The sequence below is a fragment of the Lagenorhynchus albirostris genome, chromosome 11, assembly GCF_949774975.1.
Source record: "Lagenorhynchus albirostris chromosome 11, mLagAlb1.1, whole genome shotgun sequence".
In the NCBI taxonomy this organism is placed as follows: domain Eukaryota; kingdom Metazoa; phylum Chordata; class Mammalia; order Artiodactyla; family Delphinidae; genus Lagenorhynchus; species Lagenorhynchus albirostris.
This window is the reverse complement of record NC_083105.1, coordinates 34493347-34514638: the sequence shown is the minus strand read 5'-3', so window position 1 is coordinate 34514638 and position 21292 is coordinate 34493347. Positions and strand designations below refer to the sequence as shown.

The 21292-nt window shown below is 33.3% G+C and overlaps 1 protein-coding gene across 1 annotated transcript in view; it reads left to right on the top strand.

The window, feature by feature from the left end:
- Positions 1 to 720: 720 nt before the first annotated feature.
- The window catches only part of LRRIQ1 (leucine rich repeats and IQ motif containing 1), a 180574-nt gene continuing 160002 nt past the window's right edge, over positions 721 to 21292 (top strand). The window contains exons 1-7 of the mRNA XM_060165462.1: positions 721 to 864; positions 2029 to 2140; positions 6621 to 6712; positions 7920 to 8037; positions 8586 to 8809; positions 12565 to 12639; positions 16617 to 18254. Of these exons, the coding sequence (XP_060021445.1) occupies positions 721 to 864; positions 2029 to 2140; positions 6621 to 6712; positions 7920 to 8037; positions 8586 to 8809; positions 12565 to 12639; positions 16617 to 18254 (2403 nt within the window). The remainder of the gene's footprint in view (positions 865 to 2028; positions 2141 to 6620; positions 6713 to 7919; positions 8038 to 8585; positions 8810 to 12564; positions 12640 to 16616; positions 18255 to 21292) is intronic.

The following is a 21292-nucleotide window of genomic DNA, read 5'->3' as shown; positions in this document are numbered from 1 at the left end:
CCATTAAGTTATCAATCACTCAAGTGTCTTCTAGTGCCTGGTTTGTCACAGGTACTTAATACATGGAAGCTAATGATGGTAGTTAACGATGATGATGTGAAGACCTACTACAATGTACTGCTTGACCCATATCCATATACAAGCATTAGAGATTTAAATGAAATAAATATTGAACTTATAAGCCATGTATTAGCCATTATTGCAACATGTTATTGTTGGTTAAAACATGTGGCTATCTGGTGGAATTAACAACTCTGATTTAATGAGTAGAAACTAACCACATGTTTCCCCATATATAGACATAGGTTGTTCTCTTATAAGTATTTTAATCTCTGAATACTCAAGCTGTTCAGAGGTATTTTGCCATTAATTATTACCATGAAAATGAATTTTAGTGTGAAGTTTCTTGGTTCAGAAAGGTAAGCCAGTTCATTCCATGTAACTTTTCCTTTAGAGAATTTAATAGTACTATTAGAGTTGATCATTTTGTAGTCAAAACATTAAAGAAATAATGAATGAATATAGGGAGAAAACATTTTCTTCAATATATAGTACAGCCATGATAAGTTGTGAGAAAAGTTTGTTAAACTAAAGCTATGTTAAACTAAATTTTTACCTAGAGCATGTTGGATTGGTAGGGCACATTAAAGAACCTATAGTTTTTACCAGCATTTAGCCTCTTCAATTTTCTTTAAATGGTTTTGTGTTTTATTATGAAGGATGATGGAAGACAACGATGATGATGATATAAAGCTCAAAGAAGAAATAGAAGCTGAATTGGATAAAATCAGCATTTCTTCCTTGGAAAAAGATGATTTTGATAGTGATTCAAAATCAGAAACCCAGAGTGATAGTAGTGATATAGTAAGTGTTGTGTTGTATTTTTGAGCCTTTTAACTGGATAAGCCTTTTAGGAGAAATATTACTTTTCTCCGTGTGTTTTGTATATTTATCTCATTTTTTCCTTAGGGTCACCTTTAAGCAATATATATTAGTAGATATTTAGATATAAATGGTATATTGAAGGTAGAAATTACCTATAATTTCATATGTGTGCATTTTTCACAAAATTGGGATTGTACTATATGTATAATTATGTGTATGTATATATACATGTATCTGCACACATGTGTATGTTTGTATCCTGCTTTTTTTACTTAATCATGAGCATTCTAATGTGATTAGATATGCATAATAAGCAAAATGTATGTGAAATCTTTAGACCAAAGAATAGTTACTTTTTTGGAAACCAAACGTTTATTTTCTTTTCATTTGTGTATTTTCTCCAATGTTTATATGCCTAGAAAAGTTATTCATGGATTCATTCTTTTATATAAAAATCCTTAATCCAGTGGAAACTTATTTTCAGCTATGTTATAAAAAGTAGATCTAGTTAAAATTTTCCTGCATATATTTAACAGATATTCCCAGGGTCACTTATGGAATAATCCACCTCTTCTCAATTGATTTGTCATATCTGTTGTATATATTTAGTTGTTATACATATGATCTGTCCAAGGCTATTTATTCTTTTCCATTATTGCGTTAATTTTTACCCTATAGTGGTTTTATATTTTTAAATATAAAATGGGTCAAATTCCTTTAGTAGTTCTGCTATTTCAAAATCTTTTCAACTAAGCTTTTTTCAAAAAACTCATTTGTCAAGTTTCAAAAAATAATTACAATTTGATTTTTAATTAGGATTGCAATAACCTACATAATACTTTTGGAGAAAATAATATTTTTATATTATTGTATCTTTTTATTCACAGCTAATTTAACTGTGACAAAAGTTCTGAAATTATTCATTTGAATATGAGATCCAACAGAATCATGGATGCAATTTATAACCACCTGAAAATTAAAAGCAAATTTTAACCAAATATATTTGTTTGGATTATGCTCTTTATACGGAGCCCTTTTACCTCATTTACACATTTTACTCAAATTTTTGGCATATCAAAACAGATTTTGATACATAGTTTTAGTAAAGAATTTTACAGTTTCTCTTATTATTTACATTTTTAGGATTTAGATGAATTACCTGACTCAGTTCTTCACTGTATTAACGTCATAAAGAATAAAAGTAAAACCGTTGAAGAGCTCATTCTTCAGGACGTGGAAGATACTGATGTTTTAAGTAAGTACGGTTTTCATCTGCTTGGCAGATAAGTTTTCTGTAAGTATGAATAATGAATAATTTATAATTTAGAAAATTAAACTGCTTGAAGTTCTTGTCTCTTGTCATATACAGGTATGTGCATTTATCTCTAATAAAATATCCGTAGTATATTGGTCTGTTCAATTTAGTTCATTCATTTGTTTTACTTACTACCTTCCTTACGTCTCCAGTAAGTACTAGCCACTAACAATTTGTTTTACCAGTTCTAATTAAAACCAGGCATTCTATTACTTTATGTTAAAGAAAAGAAAACTAATTGTGGGACTATTTTAGAAGTATCAGTTCATACATATTTTTGGAGAAAAATATAATTTATATCAAAGCCTCACAATCTTTATTTGCTTCAACTGAGCAAATTTACTTCTTGCAAATTTATTCTAAGAATAATAGAATGAACAAAGATTTAACTAGAATTAATCCTGGCTTAGTTTATAATGAAAAATGGTAACAACCTAAATGTTCAACAGGACATTGGTGTGTCTAACAATACACTCATTAAAAAAATACGGCTTAGACAATATTTAATAACATAAAGAGTTTCATGATATACTATTAAAATTATTATGAAATTTGATGTCATTTATAAAAATATTAGTATAAACTATAATGTGGATATTCATAGATATTTGTACGAAAAATATTACTTTGTGAAAGGATATGTTCTAGCCACTGAGAATGCAGCAGGGAACAAAATAGGCAGAGGTCCTCTCTTATTCTAATGTTCTGGTGTGGGGAGACAGACAATAAACAAATAAATACATATGTAATATTTCAATAATGGTAACTTCCATGAAGGAAGGATTTTAAGATAAGGGGAGAGGGACTTCACTGCTGGCACAGTGGTTAAGACTCTGCGCTCCCAATGCAGGGGGCCTGGGTTTGATCACTTGTCAGGGAACTAGATCCCACATGCATGCCATAACTAAGAGTTCACATGCCACAACTAAGGAGCCCGCCTGCCGCAACTAAGACCCAGTGCAACCAAAAAAAAAAAGAAAGAAAAAGAGAAGGGGATAGAGATTGAAGATTGCTATTTTAGATAGGGTAGGTCAAGGAAGGCCTCTCTGAGGAGGTGATATTTAAGTAGTGACTGAAATGAGACAGTAAGCCACATGGGATATCTCAATGAAGGAGAAGTGAGTCACGTGGATGTCTAGAGGGCTGGTGTTCCAGAAAGAGGGAATCGTAAAGGCCAAGGCACACTGAGTGGGCGTAATATGTTCAAAGAATAGTAAGCCTTTGTGGTTATATCCAAGAAAATAAGGGGTCAGATCATACAGGGCTCTTATCAATCCAAGATGTGGACTTTGGATTCTGTTCTGAGTATATGAAGGTTTTTGAGTAAGGAGTGACAGAATCTGACATATTTTGAGACAATCATTCTGGAGACTCTGCAGAGAAGATGGCTTGAGGTAGCAAGTGTCCACTACAAGACTGTCACAGTAGTGTGGTTAGAGATGAGAGTGATTTGAGTAGAAATGATGAAAAACAGTCACATTCTAGAAAGTATTCTTAAGGTAGAAAGAAACAGAAGTATTTATTGATTGATTTGTATGAAAGGAAGAGAGGAAATTTGGCTCCAAGGTTTTTGTTCTGAGTACCTGTGTGAAAGGATATATAAAGACTTATGTAGACCCTTCAGGTTTTAGCAGTGCTTATCTACAGTCGAGTTATGGGGGATTTTAATGGTTTTCCTATTTATATTTACTAAGGTTTATACAATGAAAATGTATTTTAAATATATTGGCAAGTATAGAGCCTAATTATGAAAAAAAGCAAGGGAAATATAATTATAAAAAATTAGTTACATGAAAGATTATATAACTACAGTTATAACAGTGGTTTAGAAAATTATAAGATCCCATGTATATAGCTGTAATCAAATAAGTTTGATAGTCTCAATGAATAGAATAATTTTCTAAGAAAATTCAAATTATCAAAATTGCTTGATAAAGGAGAAGACATGATTAAATCAATAGTTTGGCTGAAGGTGGAAAGAGATTTCTTCTCAAGTGTCGTTAGGAACTAGGGATAATTTTGCAATTGAATTATTCCAGTCCATCAAGGAGCAAAAAAATCTGCATATTATATAATATTTCATTTGTAAAAAAACTGCACATTTTATTTTTATTTTTTTTTTTGCGGTACGCGGGCCCCTCACTGTTGTGGCCTCTCCCGTTGTGGAGCACAGGCTCCGGACGCGCAGGCTTAGCGGCGATGGCTCAAGGGCCTAGCCACTCCGTGGCATGTGGGATCTTCCCGGTCCGGGGCACGAACCCGTTTCCCCTGAATCAGCAGGCAGACTCTCAACCACTGCACCATCAGGGAAGCCCCAAACTGCACATGTTAAATACAAAACTGTGCAAGCTTCACATACACATACATAAGAGAAACTGAGGCTAATTTTATTTATGAATATGGATGTACTGATTAGGGCTCTCATTTGTAGACAAAAGCTGTTTTAGCTACTTTAAGCAGTAAGGTTTTGGGGAGTATTTGTGTAAAACAAACTTAGTGGCTTAAAATAACAGTATGCTGTTATCTTTTATATAGTTCTGTGGGTTGACTGGGCTTTAGCTAATCAGTTCTTGCTTGCATTTCTTATGCATTTACGGTCAGATGTTGATTAGGGCCACAGTCATCTGAAGTCTTTACTGGATTGGAATTCTAAGATGGCTCACTGAAATGACTGGCAGTGATGTTAATTGTTGGCTGGGAGTTCAGTTGGAGCTGTCAGCTGGAGGCACCTATGTGGTCTCTCCCTATGGCTTGCATGGCACCTGGATTCTGAGAAACAGCATCCTGTGAACAAAATATCAAGAGACTAAGATGGAACCCTGTAAAGATTCATATGACTTATTCTCAGAAGTCAGGCAACATCACTTCTACTACATCCTGGTGGTTACATAGGGTCAGCACAGATTCTGTGCGGGAGGGGGCTACACAGGGTATCATACCAGGAAGTGTGGGAGTGACATCTTTGGAGACTAGCTATTACAATAAGTAACAGAATTGTTAATAGAACTGAAGAAACAGATTCTAAGCTGAACATCCAAAGTGTTGAAAATATACATGCAAGTACATTGTAGAACTGGGCTGCAGCAGGAGCTGCTGATATAATAAAGAAATTCAGAGACATTAATCCTCTACTATACCCTGCTATCTCCAACCCAAAGCACCCCCTGTCATAGTCTGAGCCAGAAAAATGAAAATCTCTCTCTCTGCCTTTCTTCACACATAATATTTTTATGAAAATAAAGACTGGGCTTCCCTGGTGGCGCAGTGGTTAAGAATCTGCCTGCCAATGCAGGGGACATGGGTTCGAGCCCTGGTCCGGGAAGATCCCACATGCCATGGAGCAACTAAGCCTGTGTGCCACAACTACTGAGCCTGCACTCTAGAGCCCACAAGCCACAACTACTGAGCTCATGTGCCACAACTACTGAGCCCGTGAGCCACAACTACTGAGCCTGCGAGCCACAACTACCGAAGCCTGCGTGCCTAGAGCCCGTGCTCCGCAGCAAGAGAAGCCACTGCAGTGAGAAGCCTGTGCACCGCAATGAAGAGTAGCCCCCGCTCGCCGCAACTAGAGAAAGCCTGTGCGCAGCAACGAAGACCCAATGCAGCCAAAAATAAATAAATAAATAAATTTTAAAAAAAGAAAAGAAAGACTTACACAAATGTATCAATTGGCAGAACCTAAATCACCCTCAGAAACCTAGCTTCAAAGGCATCTGGAGAATGTTATTTTTACTTTTCAGCTCTCACATAAGAAAACATGCCAGAGAGGTTGTGAATTGGTGTTGAAAAAGAAAATCTATAATAATAGACAAAATAGGTGTGAATAGTCAATTAGCAGAATGGTCATCTGTAAAAAATAGTTTACTACTAGGGAACATTACCATGATAAAACATGTTAATTGAATAAGGAAAAGAAACATAACTACATCTGCACAGATGATAAAAACACAATAAAATTCAACAAAAACTCAAAAAATTGGTAATGAAAGTTTACTTCATTCACACGTTAATAATTGTAATCTTTTAAATTAAGACTTTTATTAAAGCATTTTCAGTATCTTGTGCTAAAAGATTATACTGCTAGTTTGTGGCAGGTAGAATTGAACTTTTGTTGGTTTCTAATCAAGGTGTCATTGTGATATTAAACACAGCATTATTCTGTGTACATGGAAAATGAACTTCAGTCTAGAATATGAAAGGTGATAAAGAGATCTAAAAATCTGTTATTTTTATTTTTGAATAAAGATTACAGATTTCCTATTTCTTTGTTCTTCAGTATTTCCTATTGTTTTGAGTTACTGATCAAGAATATGCTGTGGTAGAATTTGAGATTAAAGGATGATGAAATAGTTTGGGATTTTAACATGTTGTGTCCTGCTCTAATATTTAAAGTTATAATATTTCTTTCTCTTTATAGGCTATGATTATGGAGCAGTTTCTAATAATCATATGCATTTAAGGATAGAATTACGAACTGAATGTAAAGAAAATCCAGAACAATTAATGAAGGTATATGTTGTTTGACTGAAAGTACTCAATATTACAGTTAGAAATTTACCTTTACCTCTCACGTAGCATTTAAAGTTCACTGGCTTAAAAATTTAATTATTTTAAGCTAATAATTTTTGGATTTGTTTCCTCCTCTGGCATATAATATAAAACAATACAAATTTCAATCTTTAAAAATATTAGAAATAGTGATTTGAACCATCAATACTTGGGAATTTAATGTAGATAGGAGAGCAGAACTATATTGAATAGTATTTTTTCCCTAAAAACTCCAAGGAAAACAATGAAATATACTCTAATATTATTACTTTGCTTAGGAATGTACTATGATCCAGTGGAGACTTTAAGTACCCTGTGGAAACTTTAAACGTAGAATATCTTATGTTAGTTTTTTTTTTTAAAAAAATGGTAAAACAGAAACATCCGTAAAAAAGTAAGAGTAAAGGAGAGCCTAGCATTTTTGGGTGAAACTCCCGGAAATGTATTTAAGAGAAAACCTCTTCCACAGGTTCAGCATCTTGAAATCATTTTTACTTCTCATTTTACCCAACTGTAATTTTACCTTACTCTATTCTTGCTCTCTGTGTATTTAGCATAATGTGAAAATTACTCGTATGTATGTTTCTTACTCTCTTTTTTGGTAACCCTCAAACCTGAAATATATTAATTTTGAATTATCATATTGCTACTTCAGTGGAATAGATATCCTGTACCTTTCAAGCTAGAATACATAGAAGTATAATTATGGAAAAGTATTAATCAAAATTATAACTTGTGTGTAAGTCAGGGCAAATTAGAGAATAGTTCTGTTTTTAAAACATACTGAATATATTAGCAATTTGTATATGTGAGCTATTGCTGCAGATAAGAAATATAGAAAGGTATTAGGAGGAAAACACATTAGTAGAAACACTTTGACATGATTATTAAGCAGTTTAATTGAATATTGTGAGTAAATATTAGAAAGTAATTAGAATTCTGAAAAACATTAGGAGGGTAAAACAGAGTACGCTTGCATGGAAAAAACATTTTTCTTCACCATAAAGAGAATAATTATCAATATGCTATATAGAATTGTATTTGAGAGTAATTTGAAGTAAATAAAGTTCTATATATGTGTATGTAAATACTTAATGCATTATTAAAATAATAGCTTTACTCTCTATTTTGTTTTTCTTTAATCACTGGTACTTTTTTAACCTCTTAGATGTTATCTGAAATAGAAAAAGAAGAATTTCTGAGAAGTAAAACTCATTGTGGCAGTCCTGATTCTGTTCCAGAGCCTGATCCTTGTGATTTGCCTGTGGATGAACATGTTTTGCCAGGTGGACTAAATTGCTTGGTGATATTTATGATAATTTGTATGTGATTGACCTTAATTATCTGAAAAAAAGTAGACAGTTTTCTTTTGACATTTAGAAGAATATAGTCACAATATTTGAAAAATATTGTGTACTTGCTATGCTTATTTAATTACATGTTCTCATAGTTTTTTTTATGACTCCTAATTTAACTTCATGTAAGTAGAGTTAAAAATTTTCCACATATATAGCTGACTGCAATAGATATACACAGACCTGAATTTTTTAAGTGTCTCTTAACTGTGTTCCTTATGTATCCCTTAACTACACACATGCACACACACACACACACACACACACACACACATTATGTTTTTATAGAAGTCTTATGGAATACTTTAAGGCAAGTTATGTGACTTCTTTATTGATGCAATGGAATTTACATGTATTTTGCATACTTTTACTTTGGTAATATACTGACATTATTTCTTTATTTTGAAATTACTTTTAAACTTTGCACTGGATCAGATTTGACTGTTTTGATTTAAAATTTTTTCTCCTCATGAATACAGATGATGCTGATATAAATTTCGGATACTGTGAAGTGGAAGAAAGATGTAGGCAGTCCTTTGAGGCTTGGCAAGACAAACAGAAGGAACTAGAAGACCAACAGAAGCAAACTCTCAAAGCTCAGAGGGATAGAGAAGAAAAGCAGTTTCAAGAAGAAGAAGAAAAAAGACTTTACTGGATGAAACAGTTTGAAGTTGAAAAGAAGAAATTGGAGAATATTCAGAAGGTAAGGTTTTTTAATTTTAATTTTTGTCTTTCATATATTTTAAAAAATCAGTATCTACTTCTGAACAGTATTGATGTTTTGGTTTATGGTGCGAATTGAGCTCCATTCTATGGGTTTTAATTAGTGCTAGTAATCAAAGCAGTTGACTGTGGATTAACAGTATTAATATGGACTCCTTGCCTAGTTTTCATGAAATTCATTAGAATTTCAGGTACTGCTTTGAAACTTCATAGTTTCAAAGATTGTCCTAAAAAAGCTGACATTTACTACATAAGTTGTTACTTTTTTACACCCTTCTAATCAGAAAAAGGCAATAGAATTTTCTCAATCATGTAATGTCCTTGCTATGTGGTCTGCTATCTAGCAATTTTGTAAAACATATTTGGTTGAAGTGGTTTAGCCATGTAGGTGATGGTATGTGCCGCATTCCCATAAATGAGCTAATTCCTGGGAATAGAAATTTTTTGGTGTGAAGGAATTTTGTGTTTTTTTCATTTCTGTTTCCTCCCAGCTGCACCTCAGGTGGTCCTTATCCTCAGGTCATGGTAGTGGCATATTGAGAAACTGGTGGATTTCTAGGACCTACTTGTGGGCCATTAGCCCGTTTAGAATGTATGGATAACAGACAGGACTTACATCTCTTGTTTTACATTACTAAAGTTGCCTTATGTATTACTCACGACTTACTAGTTTGAGTGTTCCATATAGAGAACCTTAGCATGTAGTCACATAGACATTTCAGGGTATTCAAGCCTCCAATGTTGAGTACACTGCATTTCCTGATTATATAGAAAATAAATAAATTAAAAAGTGATAATATTGTCAAACCAGCTTGGCCATGGCTTTTTCTAATAGTAAGCGATGAATGTTTAGCTTTCTTTTAGTTATATTTTCCTTTCCACAGACCAGATTAGTCATTTCCAAAAGTCAGAAGCTTTTTTTTTTTTTTTCGTTCCAGAGTAGGAGTGAATATAATGTAGATTCTTAGAGAAGTGTTTGCTGGCTTGTGGTAAAACGTATTATTGCTATTGGTTGTTAGTGATATTTTCAAATATTTTCTAAAAAACATCTGATTTTAAAATTCTGTTCAGATAAGTTGCCATTTTTATTTGTTTTGTAACAAAAATTTACTGACTACTTTAAGGGCAAAGCTTTCAGCTATGTGCTTACATGATACAAAAGAGATTTAACACCAGGGCCCTACCCTTGAAGAATTGTAACTTGTTTTTTGAAAGTAATTTGTGCTTTATCATAAAATTATGATTTAAAAAATATATATGACATTAGTAGGTTTAATGGGTTTCTAAATGTGTGCTTTGTTTTACCTTGGGGCTTAAAAGTTTTCCAGTGAGACCATTCCGTAATTTTATAATGATGGATCCTAAATAATTTACTTATTTAGTAATTCTATTCTGTGTCCTTTGTTAGCTTCCTCTTCCATTTTCCAAAACAGCTATCGTAAATCTCTTTCCTTAAGAGTTCTACCCAACTCCTCCCTCCTCGTTATTAACAAATTATCACATAACATTTTTGCATCGATTACAAACTTCTTTGTCTTTCTCATCCTGCATCTAGTTAGCATCAATCTCTGTGGTCGCCTTTTTGCCTTTGCTCTTATCTCAGTAAGAGAGGTTTCTTCTACCAAAGGCTAGCTTTTCCTCCTTTGCTCTATATTCTATCATTTTCCAGTTTACCCCAGTTTTCCTTTATGTTGAAACACCCCTACAGCTTCCTCCTTTCTTATTGCTTATAGGCATGTTCAATTTTCTCCTGTCCTAGAAACAAAACAAAAGAAAAATCATGAGATCATTTTCCTTTATATGTCTCATGTCAGCTGCTCCTTAGGTCTACTTATCATAGGCAGGCTTCTTAAGGAGTAGTTATTTGTGCTCAATCCATTTCCTCATCTCTCATTCAATCCTAAATCTGCTAGGGATCTTCCACCACCGCCCCAGTGAATGAAACTGCTTTTGACAAAAATAATCGATGTTTTCTAAATTGGCTTGGACAAAAATAACCAATGGCTTCTAGAACCATACTCACAGGTTCTATTTCAGTATTTATTTTTGCCTCTTTAGCATTTCATGCCAATAAAAATTTGATTGCTGACCATTTCTTTTTCTCTTGACTTCTGTGGGACCATACTGCCTTGACTGTCTTCTTACATGTTTGGCCGTTCTTCCTTGATATCTATTTTAGGCTTCTTTTTCTCTTTCTCCTTGAATGTGGTCCTACCAAGGATTCCATCCTTTGTTCTTTCTTTTCTTACTCCATGTGTTTTCTCTCTTGATAATCTCAAACACAGTTATGGCTGTTCAGAACCAAATCTATAGTTATAACAAAAAAAGTCGAACTACATAACTCTCCTACACTCAGAACTTAATGTATCTAAAGTTGAATGCACTGTCTTTCTTTCTGAATTGTGCTCCTCCTCTGGTGTTCATTATTTTGATGAGTTACACTATCATCATAGTCGAAGCTAGAAAGATATGGACCATTTTTAACTCTTCTCTCTCTTTTTACTATCCTCTTCCTTCTAATAGTTATATTATTCACTGTCTCATCCATATGTCTACTGCTACCCCATAGTTCAGGATGTCCTAATGTCTAGCTTGGAATATTTACTATACTCTCTAATTGATCTTCCTACTTTTGGTCTTGTATTCTGTAAACTCATGCACCATAGTGCAGTTGGTAGGATAATTATTTTCTAAAAAAAGTTATTTCCCTGCTTAAATGCCATCAAAAGTTCCCACAATTCCTATAAGATAATGTCCAAAGAACTTTTCTCACTTCCTTTTATCCAGTCAGTTGGCAGTTTATGACCATTTCATATTTATATCGTGTTTGTGTCTCTTCTGACTCCTCCCACCCTATCTGCAGAAGGCCCTCATTGGTTCTCACATGGACTTCTCTAATACCTACCTCACTGATCTCCTAGTGTCTCTCCTTGACTTACTTTCTCTAATTCTGTCAAATGTAACCTTATAATTTTTCTAAAACAGAGCTGTAATCATTTTCCTAGCTCAAAAACATTTAATAAATGCCTAAAATGTTTATTTAATCTCTTAAAAGCCTAATAATTTCAAAAACAATCTTCTGTATGAAACCTTTCATGATCTTCTAATTATAGCACCTATTCCTACCATAATCCTTATAGTTCTTATTTTGTGATAAACTTATTTTGCTAAATTTGGGGCAACGTGTGAATGTATGATTGCATTCCCATATTATTAAAGGTAAAGTTTTTGAGGGAGGGGATTATATTTTACTGATTTTTTTTTTTATTCTGCAGAGCCTTTACAAAATAGATGCTAATAAAGAGTTAATGAAAGAAAACAATTACCCTCTGAACTGATTTATTTTGTGAATTAAATGAAATGGTGTGGAGAGAAAAAAATTGTAATGCAAAACCCATCTTAACACACATTATTATCTGTAATTTTTGCATTGTCCAGGAGTATTTCTAGCCAATGCATTTTATTATATGAATAAACATATAAATAAACTCAAATAAATAAAATGACTTACCCAGATTGTAAATATCTTTATATGCTAATGGGAACCCTAGGTATCATTTTATTATATTTCAGGTTGGGATTAAAGTTGTTATCCCAGTACTAATAACTGAGGACCATTGGGTGAGTTGTTATCTTTAACCATTGTTTACAAATATATGTCGTAAGAATCATACATAATAAACATAATATTGTTTGATAGTTGAATATAATATTTCAATATTATCATATGCTCAGCAAGAACAGGACAAGATGAATGATGAACTTCATAAAGAGGAGAAAATATGGAAGGAGAAATTTAAACAGCATGAGGTATGTGTTTGTTGTTTTTAAGCAGCACAGTAATCATTCTCCATTTGAAGTAAATTACTATGCTTGGATAGTATTTTAAAATAATATTGCCTAGTTATTTATGATAGTAATTTTAAAATAATATTGCCTAGTTGGTATAGGATTTAATTTACTAAAGTTTTAAAAATACCTTAGTTATAGAAGCTCTCCTTGAAATAGAATGTCTTGAAAAGGAAAATAAACTGGTTCAATGAGTGAACATGTCTATATACTCTTGTAATTGTAAAATTTCTTTTAAGTTTTGAGAAAACATACTATTACGAATACTTCATTATGATTGAGGATTGTTATAAAAGGTTACTGCATTTCTTTAACACAACTAATTGAATGTGTTAAATAACCCCTTTAAATTTAAGATGATCCTGATGACATGTTTATTGTTTTAACTTTAATTTACTCCACAGTTTTTATATAAAATTATTTTAAATAATTACAAGTAAAAAGTAGATAAAATTTCCCATAATCCTGTAATGTAGCTAAAAATATTAACTATCATTGTATTTTTTCCAAGTCTTTTTAAAATTTATACAAACACATTCCTGAAAAAGTATGTTTATACTGGCCATCTCTAAATTAAAAAAAGTTGGTTAGGGCTTCCCTGGTGGCGCAATGGTTGAGAGTCTGCCTGCCGATGCAGGGGACCCAGGTTCGTGCCACAGTCCAGGAAGATCCCACATGCCACGGAGCGGCTGGGCCCGTGAGCCGTGGCCACTGAGCCTGCGCATCCAGAGCCTGTGCTCCGCAACAGGAGAGGCCACAACAGTGAGAGGCCTGCGTACCGCAAAAAAAAAAAAAAAAAAAAAGTTGGTTAGACATGTGAAGACACATGGTTCATTATGAATGATAAGAAAAAAAAAGACAGTAGTGGCTCACTTTCAGGTAATACAAATGTTGGAGTTAGGAGAGCCATTAAAATACCTCTTGCCCTGTTGGTGGGCATGTAAATTGATACAGCCACTATGGAGAACAGTATGGAGGTTCCTTAAAAAACTGAAAATGGAACTACCATATGACCCAGCAATCCCACTACTGAGCATATACTCTGAGAAAACCATAATTCAAAAATAGTCATGTACCACAATGTTCACTGCAGCTCTATTTACAATAGCCAGGACATGGAAGCAACCTAAATGTCCATCAACAGATGAATGGATAGAGAAGATGTGGCACATATATACAATGGAATATTACTCAGCCATAAAAAGAAACAAAATTGAGTTATTTGTAGTGAGGCGGATGGACCTAGAGTCTGTCACAGAGTGAAGTAAATCAGAAAGAGAAAAACAAATACCGTATGCTAACACGTATATATGGAATCTAAAAAAAAAAAAAAATGGTCATGAAGAACCTAGGGGCAAGATGGGAATAAAGATGCAGACCTACTAGAGAATGGGCTTGAGGACATGGGGAGGGGGAAGGGTAAGCGAGAGAGTGACATGGACATATATATATGTATACACTACCAAATGTAAAACTGATAGCTAGTGGGAAGCAGCCACATAGCACAGGGAGATCAGCTTGGTGCTTTGTGACCACCTAGGGGGTGGGATAGGGAGGGTGGGAGAGAGGGAGATGCAAGAGAGAAGAGATATGGGGATATATGTATAATTGATTCACTTTGTTATAAAGTAGGAACTAACACACCATTGTTAAGCAATTATACTCCAATAAAGATGTTAAAAAAAAACCCTATAACTATCATGCAGTAGCAAAATAATTAAACAGGTGATATGAAAAGAAAATTAGAATCTTTAATGAAATACCAAGTATATATTCTAGAGTTGAATAGTTCAGTGTATAAAAATAAAATTTCAGTGGATAAGTTTGACAGTAGGTTTGACACAGCAGGTGAGAACATTAATGAAGCTGAAGGGAAGTCAATAGAAAATACCCAAATTTAAGCACAGAGAGGGCAAAAAATAATGGGAAAAGCAGAAAAGTATACAAGAACTATGTGATACATAATGAAAATATAAAAAATGTGTATAATAGTAATCTTGGAAGGAGTGTAGAGAATGGGGCAGAACCTATGTGTAAAGAGATAATAGTTGAAATGGTTTCAAATTGTTTTAGAAAAATCAGTCTGAACATTTGAAGATGGTTAAAGATCTCCAAGTAGAATCAATACAAAGAAAATCACACCTGAGGATTTAATAGTATTGAAATTCAAGACAAGAGGGAAAAATCTTAAAAGCAACCAGAAAAAAAGACATTACCTAAAAAGGAGCAGCAGTAAGCTGGCAGCTGAGTCCTTAAGTGAAATGATGGAAAGAAGAAGACAGAATAAAAAATTTAAGTGCTAAGTGTTAAGGGTTTCTTTGATCATTAGTGTTCTTTGAATCCAGTCTTCCTCTGCTTTCTGGACTCAGTTTTCCCTTCCTGCAGTATATAGCTAAATACTTGTCAAAAATGTACTTTTGGACAGCAAATTTTCTCAATCTTTGCACAATTGAAAATGCTTTTATTTTGCTTTTAAAACTGAATGATTAGTTTTCTTGGACACAGAATGCAGGTTTATTACCATTTAGTTTTAACAATTTAAAGATATAACTCCATTGCATATTTATTTATTTTTTCACATGCCATCTATGATTGCAAATTTGATACTCATTCATTACATTCTTTTGAAGCTTTGGGATTTTTCACTTTTTACATTCATCCACACATATTTGCTGGTTTTCTACTGTGTCCAGGCACTTCCGTAAGTACTCAAGATACAGCGGTGAAAAAAAAAAAAAAAGATACAGCGGTGAATAAAACAGAAAATAATCCTTGCCTTCATGGAGTGTTCTGAAATATTTCTAGTATCTGGTATATGAGTGTATCAGTGTGTGTGTGTGTGTGTGTGTGTGTGTGTGAAGTTAACTCTGTATCTTAACAGCCTTTTGTTTTTTTTGGTTTAGAAAACATATTTTTCTATGATTCTCTTTCCTTTGGTTTTCCTCAGTTCTTCATTTTGGAACTCCTATTAGTCATATGTTGAGGTCTCTGTGTTGATCCTCTTTACACCTGAACATCTCTGACATATATTTCATAGCTTTGTGTTTTATATGTTGTTTTGGGAGACACCTAATTTTGAAGTTTTTGTTTAGGCAATCAGCTGTTCAGCAATTTTATATTGATTTTTTTATTTGAGTGAGTCATATATTTTTATTTGAGGACTTGCATTTCATTTTTGTATGAGGTTATTCTTGTTTACACATTTTTTTCTTAAAAATATCTTTATTTTAATTTTTACTTAAATAGCTCTTTTCTTAGAAATTGGTTCTTCCATCTTCTTATTGAAGCATTTTTATTGCCTCACATCTTTTGTGTTAGTTTTTCTGAAATATTTGCCAAATTTTGTTGATCTGTTTACTTTTGTTTTAGAACATTAGTGACAATGATATTTTCTCACCTACCTCCAGATTATCTCACTTAATGCAAAATGTGTTTATCAACTTTCTTAATAGTTGAGAAAGGTTATGACGTGTAACTAGGCTTATTTGTATGTACTACCTCACCTTCCTGGTATTATAAGTCACAAAATAATTCCCCACTTCTGCAGTCCCTGTGCTAGTTCCTTTATCAGAACTCCCATCTCGGAAAGTCTGAAGTCCTTTTCTCCTACACAGATTTTAGCTTGAGGCTTTTCTTTCTTTTTCTCTGTATCATTCAAATTTCATAAGCTTTCTATCTTCAAGGAATTCCTCAATCTGTGTCTGGGTGGCTTAGTATAGCCATAACATTACAGTATCAACTTACTAACTTGATAGAAGCTCCTAAATATTTAAAAAATTAATATACCCTTTAAAATAAATTAGTTCCTCTAAGTAAATTTTGTATTGACTTTACTATGATTTCAGTTTTAGTATTTGTTCTCAATCTATATTTTGGATACTTTAGTAACATCTCACATTTAATTTATGCTGACTACTATTTATCTTACTTTATTTTAGGAGTTTATTAGAAACTTGCATTTACAAATGGAAGAAGAAAGAAAAAAATTTAAAGACCTACAGGAAAAAGAAAAAATGCGTTTGTTAAAACTGCAGCATAATGCAGCTGTAAAAATTCAAGCTAAATATAAAGCATTTGTGGCCTACCAAAAATATGGCCCAATCATAAAGGAACAAATAGAAAGTAAGAAAAGGAAAGCTCAAGAGTGGAAGGAAAAGGAAGCAAAAATACGACAAATGGAAGAAGAAAAACGAAAAAGATTAGAGGAGGAACAAAGAATAGAAGAAGAGATAAAAAAGCAGAAGCAAGAGGGAAGGAAAAGGAGAGAAAAAGAATATGAAGAAAAAAAGAACATCCTGAGACAAGAAAGAGAGCAACAACTAAAGAAGGAAAAATTGAGATTAAGAGAAGCTGCAAGAAAACAGCTAATAATAAGTAGAGCATTAAAAAACGGAGATTATAATGCCAAATATTTAACTGTGGAAGATAGATCAAAGAATAAGGATGATGTAGCCCGAAGACTGGGGGATGAAAAGTCAAAGAAGTGGAAAGGTGCTCCCCCTTTGCCAGTTGAAGAATTGAATAAGAGAGAAAATGTAGATAGACACCTTGTATTGAAAGAATCAATACAAGTGCAATTAAAAGAATCTATATCAAGCCAAGCAATTTTGCCAGTATTTAAAATGGAAGAAAAAAATGAAAACCTAGCAAAACAATGTTCAGAAGAATCGGTCAAAAAAGCAAGGAATTATGAAAACATAGACCAAAAAACTCAATTGGAAAACCTAGATCTAAAAGAAAATGTGAAAGAACAGTTTCAGCTGCAAGAATTAAACTCTCAAATACAAAAAGAAGTCATGAAACCTTCCATAAATGAGATTATGAGACAAGAAACCCAAATAATAATATTAGGACATAATCAAGAAATTAATGAGGTAAACAATGAAGCACAGAAAATAATCGATGATAATCAACAGAATAAGATACAACAAGTAGAAAAAGAAGAGATATCAGAACAAAATGGAACATTACATGAAGACAATAATATGAAGAAAATTTCAGTGATTTCAATAAAACAAAAACCACTACCACTAAAATTAGAAAATCCTGCAGATATAGGGGAAAATATAACACTACAAGAAAAAGAAATTGATTTAAAATCTAAAGAAACTGAGGAGAACCCAAAAGGCAGTGCTCTGAATAGTGACTTGGTTTTTAACACCAATGATGCTATGATAAATGTAGAAGGCAAAATAAACAAGCAAAATTATATTTTAGGTAGAGATGCTCCTTGTGAAGACTTGGGTGGCAATACTGCAAAAAACTCTTTGATTTTTAAAGAAGTAAACTCTCTGAAGTCTCAGATTAAAGAAATTCCAGAAGAATGTCATGAAAATAGAACTGAATGTGAAAATATAGTGACCTGCTCTGTACCAGAGCCAACACTTACATTTTCTATTGAGGAAAAGAGGCTTGCTTGGATAAAATCATTTAAACCCTGGTTTGAAATTTTCAAGCAAAATCAACAGAAGAAAATTGTTAGGAGAAAGAGACTTGTAAAATGCCCAGTCAACGTGATGCCCCCTTTGAGTACACTAGAAATTCTTCAGTGTGGCCCTTGGAATACTTTACAGCAGGTATTTTATAATACTTTTTTCATACTGAATTGTGATTGGTTCACTAAAATGTAACTTTAAAAATCTTAATAGAAGGCGTATTTTATTTATTTATTTAATTGAAGCATAGTTGATGTACAATATATAGCTTACAGGTGTACAATATAGTGATTCATAATTTTTAAAGGTTATACCCCATTTATAGTTATTATAAAATATTGGTTATATTCCCTGTGTTGTACAGCATATCCTTGTAGCTTACTTTATACATAATAGTTTGTACCTCTTAATCCCCTACCCCTATATTGCTTCTCCCCCCTTCCCTCTCCCCACTGGTTACCACTAGTTTGTTCTCTGTTTCTTGGAGTCTGCTTTTTTTTGTCTCTCAATCAGTGAAGTTGCTAATGAAATATTTCTCCTATTTGAGAGAGGTTGCACTTAAAAGATCTCCTCAATTAAAAGTATTCAGGTCATCTTCTCCTTCAGTGAAGCACTATGAAGAGCTTTGATTTGTCTTGAAACCTGTGTTCAAGGTCCCTATAGCCATTACTAGGCTTCCAAGAATGGAGGTATCTGGGAATGTAGAGCTGAATTAGAATAGGAAACTCCTAGCTTGATACTCAGGAGTTAGTCTGCTTTAGTCCTGGGCCACAACACCACCTAGTGGCTCCTTTTGGGAGGAAGTGGATTTCCTTGAAGTGGATTTCACAAGTGCTGTGAAAGAAGGGCTTACAAAAATGGAAGACCCTAGAATTTCTATATAGAAACAGAGTTATTTAGTCACTTGCTATATAAACATGGTACATCTATGCCTGAAATTTAAACATGGTACATCTATGCCTGAAATTTAAAGTCGTTGTCACCAAATGCTACTAATTTTCTATGTTTATGGAAACAGAGTTTCAATCAAAAATAAGACAAACTAAAAAATGTGTAGAAAAACAGGAAAGAATATTTCAAATAGTGAAGTTCTAGAAAGGATTTAAGATTAAAATACATATGTTTATCTGGGGCCTGAAACTCAAATGTATTTATAAAATTTATTTAGTTTCTTGGTATAGGTAGATGCCTAGAAAAGGAAACATTCTTATTAATACATATGCATTATTTGATTCATTCACTCAGCAAATATTCATCTGTCTAATATGATCAACCCATATTTATTGTTAGATTAAAGGGACAGAAACAAACCCCAGTCTTTGCCCTTATGGATCTGACTATGGTAGACAAAAAGGCATTAAACAAATAAATACACATAAATACATTACTGCAGATTTTGATATTTGCTATATAAGATTTCAGGGTATTCTGTGAGAGAATAACAAGATAGTAGGATTTAAAGAGATCTCTGGGATGTGAAAGAGCAGTATAAAGAACAAGAACGACTTTGAAGTGTATTTTTTTTTCCTAGGCAATGTATTTTTCATATCTATCAGACCTATAGAGTTACATATAAAATCTCTCAATAGCTCTTCTACTACATTTTTTTTCTTTAGCCATGTTGTCTCTGGAATCATTCTTTTCCTACTTTACCTAAGATGTTGCTGCAGGCTTTCTGAATGGATTACATTAGATACTAACACTTTATTTTATTTAAAATAATTTTTTTCATGAATATCTATTTGGGCTAGGCATGAGTGACAGCTTCTTGCCTACAGTGTTTGTTTCAATAGTTCAAGAAACCAGTAGTGCTCTTCTCTTTCGTTGTGGTTCTCTGTTTTGTCCAGTGAGAGGAGCACTGAGAAAGTTAAGACGTATGAACCTCTTTCTCCTTGGTGTTTCTTCTTCTGCCCACCCTGTTCCTTCTATGGAACTCTTGTCAGTTTACATAAAGTGAGGATTAACGTTTTCTTATACTTGTTAGAGCAAGACCTTGTAAACTGTAATGTGTATACAGATCACCTGGGGATTTGTTAAAACATTGATTCTGATTCTTTAGGTCTGGTGATCAACTGCAGTGTACTGCATTTTTACAGTGCCCCTGGTGATGCTCTTGGTGCTGGCTCATGGACTAATTTGAGAAGCAAAAGGACCCTGTAATCCTTTGACTACTACTCAAACAACTATTTCAAACATTTAATTTTTCTTTGAAGCATCAAATATACAGTATAAACATGAAAATATAAGTGCATGTGCCATGTAAGTGCTGAAGTGTTATAAAAACCATCTTGTAACTTCCTTACTTTGATTTTCTAATCTCTTAGCTTCACGTCTTTGTCATTATCTGCCACCTTTGTAAAGTCCTTCTGGAGTAAACCTCTAGAAGAGAAAAATTTATTCTTCTGGAATTTCACCCAGTAGTCAATTCATTTTGCTTATGTTACTCTCTCACTTTGAGCCTTCAGGACATGATTCAGGTCTGCCTCTTGTCCATACTTCTTTATTTATTGCCAGACAAATAGTGGTTTTCATTACTTGACTGTGAGATGGATGAGTGGGAGGATGGATAAAGGGATGGAAAAAGAAGTCCAACTGAATGTCAATCTTATCTCCATATTATTATCAGCGTCACAATTTAGCTAGGTTGTATTGATTAAAAATGAAATTAATATAAAAATTACTTGAATGTAATTTAATAAAGTACTAAGAATCCCTGTATCAAATAAGATCAGGATTCTAATTTTATTTCTGCCATTTGCTGGCTGTGTCACCTTGTGCAAGGTGCTTGATCTTTCCCTTTCTGAGCCTCAGTTTTGTCTTCTATAAACTGGGAAGAGCAATACCTACTTTATAGGATTGTTGACTTTTTAAATACCGTATGTGAAGAATCTGGTCTTATGCTCCTAACATATATGATAGTCATTGTCAAATGTGGATCTCAAACATCTGAAGAGAAAGCCAAATGGATTTTTGAGGGCTGCTTAATAGCCTCTTTCATCAAATACGTTATAACATTGAATATGCTGGATCATCTACTATATGGAATAATATCCCAAAAGGATATGACTGAAGAGAAGTGATTATTGACAACTAACATAGTTTTCTTTTTGCTAGTTGAATGCTTTAACTAATTCATCTTTCTTTTATTTTGGGCATTTTGCTACTAATGGTAACTTGCC